The 13066-nt window shown below is 40.9% G+C and overlaps 1 protein-coding gene across 3 annotated transcripts; it reads left to right on the top strand.

Annotated features, from left to right (window-relative positions):
• The first annotated feature begins 586 nt into the window (after nt 1-586).
• Nucleotides 587-12370, top strand: rps6kb1a (ribosomal protein S6 kinase b, polypeptide 1a). 3 transcript variants are annotated; one of them, XM_021623546.2, is made up of 15 exons: nt 587-1015; nt 1668-1732; nt 1817-1860; nt 2283-2403; nt 2512-2580; nt 4156-4321; nt 4943-5000; nt 5332-5523; nt 7441-7531; nt 7681-7788; nt 7949-8011; nt 8104-8181; nt 8304-8411; nt 8733-8845; nt 9049-12370. In XM_021623546.2, the coding sequence occupies exons 3-15, from the start codon at nt 1823-1825 to the stop codon at nt 9317-9319; spliced, it is 1476 nt and encodes a 491-aa protein (XP_021479221.1). In that variant the 5' UTR covers nt 587-1015; nt 1668-1732; nt 1817-1822; the 3' UTR covers nt 9320-12370. The 3 variants fall into 3 exon arrangements, with proteins under 3 accessions (XP_021479221.1, XP_021479220.1, XP_021479219.1); XM_021623545.2 differs by lacking the exon at nt 1668-1732 and having other exon boundaries at nt 732-1015; nt 4156-4303; XM_021623544.2 differs by lacking the exon at nt 1668-1732 and having other exon boundaries at nt 732-1015.
• Nucleotides 12371-13066: the final 696 nt, after the last annotated feature.

Genomic DNA, 13066 nt, shown 5'->3' with positions numbered 1-13066 from the left:
CCCAGTCATGAGTCATCATCACAGGAATGGTGATGCTATATGTGAAACATCACATCATATAATTCTCACACCACCTCAACCCAAGGTGACTGTGAACATTTATGTGGGTTATTCTACATATTTGGTAACACCCTATGGGCGTCCCCTGTTGGCACTTACGATCACTGCAAGACTCAGAGGTCCAAATGGGGTGAAACACGAAGAAGGATTGCTTTGTTTTCACTGCCATCTACTGCCAGTAACGGGTATCTGCACACAAACAGTTAGTCTGGTTACAGGTTAGATCACAAAAGACACTAAGATCACAATTAACCAAGTGAGAATACACAAAAGCCTGTGAACGTTTTTTCATAGTGCAATCATACCTGTTGTGGCAAAAAAATATGCCAGGCAGTCCATGGGCCAAATGTTTATATATTTATTAATTCCATTATTTTAGATTTGTGTGTAATGTTGTGAATTGTTAGATAGATACTACTGCACTGTTGTTGCAAGGAACACAAGCATTTCTCTACACCTGCAATAACATCTGCTACATAATGTGTATGTGACCAATAACATTTTATTAGATTTTGACTGACTACAATATCATCATCATAGCTCATTTCTGAGCCATATTACACAAACATCACTTTTAAACTATTAAACTACGATCAAATATGACATGTTTAAACGAGCGAAATAATTTAAGGAAAAAGTATGGGGCATCATGGACATTGGGCTACTATTAAAGCTACTCAGCTACTATCTCATTTCAGCAGTGCGCGTGCTCAACACTGGGCTTTGTTTTTTAAATTGCGTGTGGCCGGTAGCTAGCGGTACTGCTACTCGCATGGGTTCTATTTACTGTAGCCGGTTATGTCGGAGGTGTATTTCCACGAGGCAGTGGAGAAGTTGATACTTTATTTCGGACTGAGTGAGAGAGAGGGACCAAGCAAACGCAATGGCGGGGGTATTCGACATTGATTTGGATCAGGTGGACGAAAATGTGTCTGATGATGAACTCGGGGATGGGGTAAGTAGCCAGCTACTGTACAATAATTAGCTAGCCACCCAGCAAAACATTACTAGCTAGCTAGTTTCCTTTAGCTTCCGACCTTGGCATGAACCAGTTAGCTACTATCGTTAGCTGCTAGTGAAGAAGGGAGGCGCAAACTAACTTGTCTGCAGTAAAGAATCTGATGTTAGTCAGAAGCTTAAGACTGTCTTTGTCAATAACTTCAACATATCAGCCGGTTAGCTAGTCGTGCGTGGCAAGTCCAAAATAACCCACGCTTACATCCGCTAATATATAACTAGTTAACTTAGCGATTAACGTTAGTAAGTAAGTAAGTAAGAAGGTAGCTAGCTAATTAATATTATAGTAACTAACTATTATTAGGTAGCTGAACCAAGGGCGGACTTAACGTTGGTGGCAAGCTAAACTAACCAGCTCTATAGGCCTAGCCATCTGTCTTTTCAATAAACGATCCATTCTTAGTTGGATTGTCAAAACATAGCTAACGTTAACGGATATAACGTTACGCATTGACAGATTACTATAGCTATGAAACCACTTGACCTCTGATGATCAGATTTCGGCATCGTTGGATGTGGACAAGTGAAACAAGTTGTTCTAGCTACTCTTTCGTACATCTTTAATTTTAGAATCGTTTGCTTTTTTTCAGCAGTCTCACAAGACTGTGTGTGTGATGCAGTCAAAAAAGTCCCGTCTGAATAATCACTGGAACAGGTATATTTTTGAAGTTGTCTACTGATGGGGAAAGATCAATCCTGTTGTTAAATTGTTCTCTTTTTTTTTCTTCTTTTTTGCCAGACCCAAATGAGCGAATGCACTGAGCAATGCAGCGGTTTCGAATTGTGGGTATTTACAACATAGGTTCAGCCTGTATATTTTAGCACTAGCTAATGTGGCACACTCACCACAACATCTTTGACAACAGGGTGCTTCTTTGACATGCAATTCTATGTGTTTTATTGTTTGGGCACAGGTGTCAATCTAATTGCCCTAAAGGGATTAATAATCTGTGTAATACATTTTTTGTTAACTACAGAAACACCTTTGACCACTTTTATGATGTTGTATGCTTGATGAACAGAGAAAGGACCATGAGTGATTTTAGTTGATAGATTGCTTGTGCAGGCAGGACTGTTTTCCCCTACTGTGGATTCCATCTTTAATCTAACCTTCTGGTTTTGTCATTCGGGTAGATTCAACTGGCTGAAATTTGACATTAAATTAATTATGTTTCAATGGTTGTCTTTTTAAATTTATTTTAAAGTAACATGGACGACTGTGAAAAGTTTGAAATCTCTGAAGACAGCGTCAACAAAGGAACGGAGCAGATTCGTCCGGAATGCTTTGAGTTACTCCGGGTTTTAGGAAAAGGAGGCTATGGAAAGGTGAGCTATCCCTCATCACCCTATGACTTGTTCAAGTATTCATTCACGTCTTCTCCTTAGAATAGAGAGCATAAATTCATGGTTTGACTTTCCCCCTATCACATTCAGGTTTTTCAAGTTCGTAAGGTGTCGGGTGCTACTTCGGGAAAGATTTTCGCCATGAAGGTCTTGAAGAAGGTGGGCTGTTTGGATTCTCATGACGTTGAGATACTTATCTTCTGTTCTCTCGTTTGCCCCTAAGGAACTGCACACTTAAGGTCTGTGTTATTTATTCTTTTAAGAGTTATTCTCTTAAGGATTTCCATTGACATGACGATGAGCCCAGATTGGACACTGACCCAAGTTGTTACAGTAGTGTAGTGTACTGAATACACAGGTGAATTAATTTAGCCATGCAGTCAGAAAAGAGGCCGCCTAACCTAACCCATAACAAAAAACTAAAATGACTTCCCATTAAACCTCAGGTCTGTTTGTTCTCCACAGTTTCTTTCCATCTGCTCTGCATCCTTTCTGTAATTGATGACTGCCCGTCTGGTTTGCATCTTGGCCCCAGAATCCACCAATTTTTCCCAGAAGCCTTAGAGGTTTCGGTAATAATGGTTCTGTTTATATATATATTTTTTTATAAGCCAGTATTTACTGTTGCTACCATGCAGGAGCTAAGAGCTCTTAACCAGCCAACCAGCAGCTATCATCACTGCCAAATAAAACACCAGGGTCCCCTCTTTCCCTCACATCTTGGAAGCTCATATGGCTTTTACATACAGGATTTACCCCTGTGTTTGAACGAAAAGGCTCAGACTTTTCTGTTTCCATGGGCCATGGCTCTGGCGGACCTGCTCTCACTTGTGGTCAAAGTAAAGCCCCTGGTACTTTTCAGCTTGCATTTACATAACAATTGGCTAACTGAACTTTAACACCTTCTCACAAAGCAACTGTTTTGATAATGCATAGTTTGTTGATTCTGCTTTTCACAAGTCCTCAGTGTCAGCCCTAGCTATGGAAACACAATTTCCCTAGTATAACATAAGGGTGTATATATGCTAGTGTAACACTGTTGAAAAGCAGCAGACTTGCCCCAGCACTGGTGTTTAGCATGGTGAACTTAACCGGCCATGTCATAACCCAGCACTGTGTGCATGTTGTAAGTGTCTCTATAGCACGGCAGGCAGCAGAGCCTCACGCTCATGACCGACTGCTCTGCTCTCATACTGTGGCTTCTGGCTCTGCCACTGGGCTCAGGCTTTATCCAACTGAAACAGATCTAGTATTGTTCGCGACAGCTGAAATAGTTTGAATGTTTTGGATTTCTTTGAGCAAAAGATTTGCACGTGTTCTGGACCTGAGGGCAACAATAACGGCATTAATGACATGGCTCAGAGCAGAGGCGTTCCTTTACTTTCTTTCACTGGGCTGGGGAAAAGGGAGCGCAGAGAAATAATCATCGAAACCAGATGGCAAATGAACATTTCCTTTTAGGTTTTTGTTATGTTGTCAGACCGTCGCAAACCTGTTGTCCGTTACCTACCATAGTGTGTCCTGCTTGACAAAGAATGTACTCTAGTGTTACTTTTCAAATGCATATCATACCTCAGTTTCTATTTTTCTATAATTTTTAATTTGGAGTGAATAACTTGTTACCATACTATTACCAGGTTATTTCCCCTTTATTATCTGTTGTAAATGTAAAGTGCTACCATTGTTGTAATGCTGACAGTGCTTGACAATCCATGCCTTGTTTGATGCCTCCAGGCGATGATAGTGCGTAACGCTAAGGACACGGCACACACCAAGGCAGAGAGGAACATCCTGGAGGAGGTGAAGCACCCATTCATAGTGGACCTCATCTATGCCTTCCAGACAGGGGGCAAGCTGTACCTCATCCTGGAGTACCTTTCTGGTGAGCGGCTGGGGCACGGTGTGTGCACGCACCTTTTATTTATTTTTATATATATATATATATATATATATGCGCGCGCACACACGCATGCATACATACACCCTTGCAACTACGCCTTCCAGACAGGTGGCAAGCTGTACTCTACCTCATTCTGGAGTACCACTCGGGTGAGTGGCTGGGGCACTGTGTGGGCGCACACACATCATACAGACACACAAACCACACAACACAGCGTAACATACACACTATGGCCTAAGTTAAAATAAAGCTGCAATATGTAACTTTTTGGGTGACCTGACCAAATTCACATAGAAATGTCAGTTATAGATCTGTAATTTGCATCGAAAGCAAATCTAAGAAGCTGTAGATATGTTCTATGTGCACTATATCTGTACTTCCTGTTCTTAAGTTTAGTTTTTTGTCTTTTACTTTCAGTTTTGTACACCAGCTTCAAACAGCTGAAAATGGTTATGGAAAATATCACAACGGTTTAGATGGTACAATGATTTTCTACAATATACTTGCTTGTTTTTCACATTAACTGAAATTAAGCAAACTACTAGACTACTAAACTACTTTTAGCAACCATGAGCAATTTCTGCATAGTGCATATTTAAATGCTGTATTTGTGATTTGCAGGTGGGGAGCTGTTTATGCAATTGGAGCGAGAGGGGATCCTTGTGGAAGACAAAGCATGGTAAGTGATCTGTCATGCTGGAGATATCTGTCTGAAATGTGTAGAATAGATATGAGTGTCTGGAACCTGTAGTCCTCACTCAAATGTTGTGTCAACAGATGTGAGATTTGATTACATAGCATAAGGTCAGTAGGGGTGTGTTTTGGATCTATTTTTAGAAGCAGACAAATGTTAGGATGTTGGAAGCACAACACTTAGGTTTGAATGTAGAGGGCAATGAAAGGTGAATCTGAAAGGATACATTTTTCCAAAATGCTATTGATGCTTTACGGATAGATTTCTTTCGTCATACTTCCTGTAACTGTATAGATGTCTGTTTTCTGTTCTGCAGCTTCTATCTGGCAGAGATTTCAATGGCTCTGGGACACTTGCATCAGAAAGGCATCATCTACAGAGACCTGAAGCCAGAAAACATCATGCTAAACAACAACGGTCACATCAAGCTCACAGACTTTGGACTGTGTAAAGAATCAATCCACGACGGCACGGTTACTCACACTTTCTGTGGCACCATAGAATACATGTAAGTCACGGTCCTAATCATTAAAATAATGAAAAGTTAATATCAGCCTCCTAGTCTGTTGTAAACTTCTTTATCCACTACTGTACATACTCTTGGTAGGAGAAATGAGTGAGTTTGGTTGCACATTGTATTAGAGGTCGACCGATTAATCGGAATGGCCGATTTAATTGGGGCCAATTTCAAGTTTTCATAACAATCGGTAATCGGCATTTTTGGACACTGATGGCCGATTACATTGCACTCCACGAGGAGACTGCGTGGCAGGCTGACTACCTGTTATGCGAGTGCAGCAAGGAGCCAAGGTAAGGTGCTAGCTAGCATTAAACTTATCTTATTAAAAAAAACTATAAATCTTAACATAATCACTAGTTAACTACACATGGTTGATGATATTACTAGTTTATCTAGCTTGTCCTGCGTTGCATATAATCGATGCGGTGCCTGTAAATTTATCATTGAATCACAGCCTACTTCGCCAAACGGGTGATTTAACAAGCGCATTTGCCAAAAAAGCACTGTCATTGCACCAATGGGTACCTAACCATAAACATCAACGCCTTTCTTAAAATCAATACACAAGTATATATTTTTAAACCTGCATATTTAGTTAATATTGCCTGCTAACATGAATTTATTTTAACTAGGGAAATTGTGTCACTTCTCTTGCGTTCTTTGCAACGGAGTCAGGGTTTATGCAGCAGTTTGGGCCGCCTGGCTCGTTGTGAACTGTGTGAAGACCATTTCTTCCTAACAAAGACAGCCAACTTCGCCAAACGGGGGATGATTTAACAAAAGCGCATTTGCGGGGGAAAAAAGCACAATCGTTGCACGAATGTACCTAACCATAAACATCAATGCCTCTCTTAAAATCAATACACAGAAGTATATATTTTTAAACCTGCATATTTAGTTCAAAGAAATTCATGTTAGCAGGCAATATTAAACTAGGGAAATTGTGTCACTTTTCTTGCGTTCATTGCACAGTTTGGGCCTCCTGGCTTGTTGCAAACTAATTTGTCAGAATTTTACATAATTATGACATACCATTGAAGGTTGTGCAATGTAACAGCAATATTTAGACTTATGGATGCCACCCGTTAGATAAAATACGGAACGGTTCTGTATTTCACTGAAAAAATAAACGTTTTGTTTTCGAAATGATAGTTTCCGTATTTGACCATATTAATGACCTAAGGCTCGTATTTCTGTGTGTTATTATAATTAAGTCTATGATTTGATAGCGCAGTCTGACTTAGCGGTGGTAGGCAGCAGCAGGCTCGTAAGCATTCATTCAAACAGCACTTTCCTGCGTTTGCCAGCAGCTCTTCGCAATGCTTCAAGCGTTGCGCTGTTTATAACTTCAAGCCTATCAACTCCCGAGATTAGGCTGGCAATACTAAAGTACCTATTAGAACATCCAATAGTCAAAGGTATATGAAATACAAATGGTATAGAGAGAAATAGTCCTATAATAACTACATCCTAAAACGTCTTACCTGGGAATATTGGAGACTCATGTTAAAAAGAACCACCGGCTTTCATATGTTCTGAGCAAGGAACTTAAACGTTAGCTTTTCACATGGCACATATTGCACTTTTACTTTCTTCTCCAACACTTTGTTTTTGCATTATTTAAACCAAATTGAACATGTTTCATTATTCATTTGACACTAAATTGATTTTATTGATATATTAAGTTAAAATAAGTGTTCATTGTTCATTCAGTATTGTTGTAATTGTCATTATTACAAATATAAATAAAAATCGGCCAATTTTAATCGGTATCAGATTTTTTTTTGGTCCTCCAATAATTGGTATCGGTGTTGAAAAATCATAATCGGTCAGCCTCTACATTATTATAGGGTTTGGTTTAACAATGGATAGGCCTACCCATTCCTCTCCCCTCTGTCACTCCAGGGCCCCAGAGATCCTGATGAGGAGTGGACACAACCGGGCTGTAGACTGGTGGAGCCTGGGAGCTCTCATGTATGACATGCTGACAGGAGCAGTGAGTACAATTCCTCCAAGAAATACACATAATATAGCCTGCATACAAGACTACATCATCTTTTTACATTTTGAATATTATTTTGATATTTAACCTTGGGGACATTATGGTTATTGTTGTGGAACATACTTTTTTTTGTTACTCAACAGCCACCATTCACTGGTGAAAACAGGAAGAAGACCATTGACAAAATCTTAAAGTGTAAATTGAACTTGCCACCTTACCTCACACAAGAAGCCAGGGACCTTCTCAAAAAGGTAAGCGTTTCACTGTGTTAGATGTTAAACTCTTCCAGTTTTAATAAATTCATTTTTTTGGGTGGCATTTCAGGTACACTCCATCTTCTGATTGTCAAATGTAACACAAGTCGGGTCAAATGAAAACAAAGGAGCAGACTAACATAACTCTCTGTTCCAGCTGCTAAAACGCAACGCCTCGTTACGCCTGGGGGCGGGCCCAGGAGACGCCTCAGAAATTCAGGTGATACAGTTAAAACATGGCACCTGTTGCAGGATTATTACAATGTTGGTGAAGAGGGACACCCTCTAATGTAGCTTTTTTCTCGTCTCCAGTCCCACCCATTCTTCAGGCATATTAAATGGGACGAACTTCTCGCTCGCAAAGTGGAGCCTCCATTCAAGCCTGTTCTGGTGAGCCATCATTCCTTATTCATAGAATTTTCAGTGTGAAGAAGAACGCCTGTGCTTCCCAAGTCCTCCATGACCCACAGAGACTGGAGGTCAACAGGTTTCCTCCTTTCCTTCCATTGTAGCAATCAGCTGATGACGTGAGCCAGTTTGACTCCAAGTTCACCAGCCAGACTCCTGTTGACAGCCCTGACGACTCCACGCTCAGTGAAAGTGCCAATCAAGTCTTCCTGGTAGGCTGCTTACTGTGCTCAGTCCATTTGGTTTTGTTTTTGTGGGCATGTGTGTTTTACTGTGTGCATGGCTGCACGCACACGTCTAGGCATAAGCTAGTGGTTTTTTTTCTTCTAATTTTAAATTTTTGACAAAAAAAGATTCTTCTTACGAGAAATGGGTAATGCATCTGTTTTTTATTTTTTACTGGAAACCGTTGACTGTCTGGCCACATTGCATGATGTAGTTTAATGAGCGTCATTGCTCATCTCCTCTGTTCTGTGTTGTAATGGACCTTGATGAGCCTGAAAATAATCTTCCCTGTGACCTCCTTCCCACAGGGCTTTACGTATGTAGCCCCTTCTGTGCTTGAAAACGTCAAGGAGAAATTCCCCTTTGAGCAAAAGGTCCGCTCACCAAGAAGGTTTCTGGGAAGCCCAAGAACACCAGTGAGGTAAGTGCTTTTTGTTTTGTCTCATGTTCCTTTAGGTTTGTGTAGAACTTGCATTTTTACATGAAGTTGTCCTGCCCAGCAGTTGTTGAATCCAGTATCATTCTGGTACTCACTTCTACTGGGATTTATCCTCACTGTTAAAATGTCACTATTCTAATGGTCTACCTTGCCCCTGTCGGTACTCAAATGTCCTGTTCCCTCAGCCCAGTGAAGTTTGCTGGGGGGGACTGCTGGCCCCGGGCCCCCACCCAAGCTAGAGTCTCATCCCTGCTGTCCCCTGGGGGCTCTGGGTCTGGAGACCAGCCCATGGAGGTTGGTGTGGAGCAGATGGATGTGAGCTCCAAAGCTACTGAGGTGTCTGCCCCACTGCCCATCAAAAAGCCCTCTGGCAACACCACCACAGGCGGACCCTTCAAGAAGCAGTCCTACCCCCTGATGTCCAAACGTCCCGAGCACCTCCGGATGAATCTATGACGCCCAGCTCCATCTTAGAACTCCTCTTTTCTAATTCCTCCTCCCCCTTTTTTTCTTTTTGTTTGTTTTAAAAGCCTTAAAGAAATGACTGACGGCGCGCCGACCATCAGCACCAATCACCAGCTCCTCCAGATGCACCTTCCATCTCTGCCTCCCTCTCCTATCTTTCCCTTTTTGAGCAGCTTGGGAGCCACATGGGGCTTTCTACCCTAGCAGATATAAACAAACTATAGCAGTCTCCTGTTAGGGAGACGAGGGAGAGAACTCCCTCCCACCAATTAGAACTTTAGTCAGACAACGAAAGGTCTTGACTACTTCCTAATGCCCAGTAGGGTGTAGCTGCAGGAAGAGACGAGAGCAGTGCTGCTTCCTGATTCTTGTGTGCTCCACTGGGATAGCTTCTCATATGATATACTGGTGCTTTGTACTTTGGGTGAGTGGGGACAGACAGTGTTACTCATGCAGCAATGATTTTTCTCACCAGGAGTGAGACGTTATTGATTTCTGAAGCCGTGTAATAGACTTTAAGGCTGAACGGGTGGAGATGATTTCCCCCTTAAATGCCTCTGCTTCCTTTTTACAGGATACAGTATAGATGGAGAAAATTACAATGAACACAGAACACAATATTCTCTACAGTTCTCATGCTATAGTATATTAGGCTACATTGTTCCATAAAAAAAAGATGGAATCCACAAAGCCTTTTTTTCTGCTTTGTCACATCCTGTCAGGATAAATCCTGTGTTCAGTAGGTAGAACCAGTATTGAAACTGAATTAAACCGGAAGGTGCAATCTGAACTCGTCCAATGAGAACAGATTTCCGTGAGCCTTACTGAACATGACCCTAGTGTGGTGTCATTGATGGAGGAGGTGCAGCTAGAAGCAGACAGAAAAACACGGTGTATGCTATTTCAGCTGAATGCAACACCTCCTGCACCATCTGTCTTCTGACTGGATCTCTCGGTAGATACAAAACCTTTCTGTCTGTCTCTGCATGTAGTACATCGGATGTAAACTGACTCAAAATGCCTTTTCGAGTGTCACTTACTCAGATGACCCACATGAGTTCCCTTCACGGTTAAGATGCATGCAGGTTTATTCTAATATTATGGACCTATTCTTTTTGGGAATCCAGGAGATGTGTTATTGTCAGATATAAACCGAGGGCTCGTCTTTTGAATTGAAAGAAGGAAAGCATCAAGGCCAAATTCTCATCACTGCCTTTTGTGTTTAGCTTATCGCCAGGTTACGTTTGTCTAATGCACCTGCCTAGGTGCTTCACGGATTCTTCCCTCAGTCTTTTGAACCCTTGGTGATATCAGTAGGGCTATACCGCTATGCTGGCTCCATTTGAACTAGGGATTGTTTGAAATGTGTGGTGACTTGAAGGTGTTGTATGTATGTGGTCTTTAACTGTGCGCCTCTGGAGAAAAGCCATTTGATCCTCTTCCCCAAACATGAAACTTAGTCAAATGAAGAATAATAATCCCAACTATAAGGTTCCATCTAGCTGAAGGCAGTGTTCACACGACCAGGAGAATGGTCATACTTAACCAAATGTGTCTGTTATTTGATAAATGTTAACATTTTACTTTTTAAAAATGTACTTTTAAAAACTCACTCAATAAGCAAACAGTTGTACTATTCTGTTAAATTTTGAACCAGGCAGTTTATTTGGGTTGTTCTCTAGAAGTGCTCCTGAGTCGCACAGCCATCTCAGTGCTTGAGTGCTGCATCTCAGTGCTTGAGGCGTCACTACAGACACCCTGGTTCGAATCCAGGCTGTATCACAACCGGCCATGATTGGGAGTCCCACAGGGCGACCCACAATTGGCCCAGCATCATCCGGGTTTGGCTGGTGTAGGCCGTCATTGTAAATAACAATTTGTTCTTACCTGACTTGCCTAGTTAAAGGTAAAAAAAAAAAAGAATAATGTTGGGACCTACTCCATGACTGAGTGGCGTGAACCCCTCTTACAAACCTACAATTTGGATGGGTCAAAAACAATTGGATCGGTCAAAAACAATTGGATGGGTCAAAACAAAAATAATCTGGGTGAATGTGTATCCTTACAGAGGATTTCCTATTCCAAGACTGCTGAGGTTTATTAAAATAGATATTATCATCACCCCCCCCCCCTCATGTGTGCTTGTCAATAAAGCACTTGGCACACTTCATCTTCAGGTTCCATTGGAGAGGATGTCTGCTGTGCTTCAGAGCAACTTCCATAGTGACCATGGCTTAGCTTTGAATACATTTTTAACAATCAACAACTTCTATGGTGAATTATTTTTTTTCCCTTACTGCATCAGTTCCACTATGCAAAAAATGTATTTATTGCATAGTCAATTGTATGTTTGTCGCGCATGGATCTTTTGTAAATGACTTTATTTTGTTCCTTTTATTTATTTGTAGATATGTGCATATGGTTATCATATGAATATCTCTCTTGAGAAACCTCAAATGCAGCAGTTAATTCTTTATTCCAAACTACAATGTCCTAAATGTTTTAGTATATTTATTGTACTACAATAGAATTATATTGTGCTATGGACATGTTCAGAAAGTAACTTTTTGATAACTTTTACCTGGTTCTTTTAATTCTGAACTTGAACTTTAAGATGCCTGTCGAGTGTTGGAAATATGGTGTGTGTGTGTGTGTGTGTGTGTGTGTGTGTGTGTGTGTGTGAGAGAGAGATTTTAAAATAATTGCAGATGTGTATGGAATGCTATTGAGACAGGAAGATAATTGGACCATGTGTTTCTTTCTTGTAGTGTAGTCTCTAAATGATGCTCCTCTAACCTGTTAAATACTAAAATGATCGAAATGATCTGAGTGGGATTCATTTCAAGTGGTTTGTAGCTTGAGGGCCTTTGAAAAGTATACAAATGAACATACCTTGATTAATCAACTCATTAGAAGACTGCTGCAAACATTTAATCTGAGTCTATTTCATCCCTGTATTTATTCCATGACCTGGGATGTTGATTTTGTAATATAATGTAAGTGGATGGATGAGAACAAAATAAAATGTGTTGCTGATTTGAAGCCTGTGAGAGTGATTATAGTGCAACCTGGAATGATTATGCAAAGTTACTGGTCAACTCTCATAACGGTTGCCAGGAATGTCCAGAAGACAATGACTTGAGGTAACAGTAACCACGTTTCCATCCAGTTTTTATGCAGGTAAAAGAAAGTCATGCCACATAAAAAAAACAGGACAGCTGTGAATCAAACAGGTAGTTTGTTACAGTTGGACAAAATGCCACAAAAACTGAAAATTCTAAATATTTTTGTGTCTGTAAAATTAATTATGCGCAACTGATATAGTAACCATATCGAAGTTAACTGCGAGTCGGGATGACACGGTGTATGGTCCTCCCACTATGACTCGGGAAACCATGCAGTTTATTAGGCTACAGATGAAGAAAAAAAATATGATTAATTTCACAGGATGGTGAAAGTGAACGGCGATCTTGATGATCTTTTCCAATAAATATCGAGGGTAGTATTCTGGTGACATGATCGATTCTTTAATGTGTTATTCCTGCTGTGGTGGCTGGCTAAAATATAAAATATATTTGTACTCCTTTTTCATGTTATCCAATTGGTAGTTAGTCTTGTCTCATCGCTGCCAGTCCCGTACGGACTCCGGAGAGGTGAAGGAAACACAACCCAACCAAGCTGCACTGCTTCTTGACACAATGCCCACTTAACCCGGATGCCAGCCGCACCGATGTGTCG

The sequence above is a fragment of the Oncorhynchus mykiss genome, chromosome 12 (assembly GCF_013265735.2).
Source record: "Oncorhynchus mykiss isolate Arlee chromosome 12, USDA_OmykA_1.1, whole genome shotgun sequence".
In the NCBI taxonomy this organism is placed as follows: Eukaryota; Metazoa; Chordata; class Actinopteri; order Salmoniformes; family Salmonidae; genus Oncorhynchus; species Oncorhynchus mykiss.
This window is presented reverse-complemented; position numbering and strand designations above follow the sequence as displayed.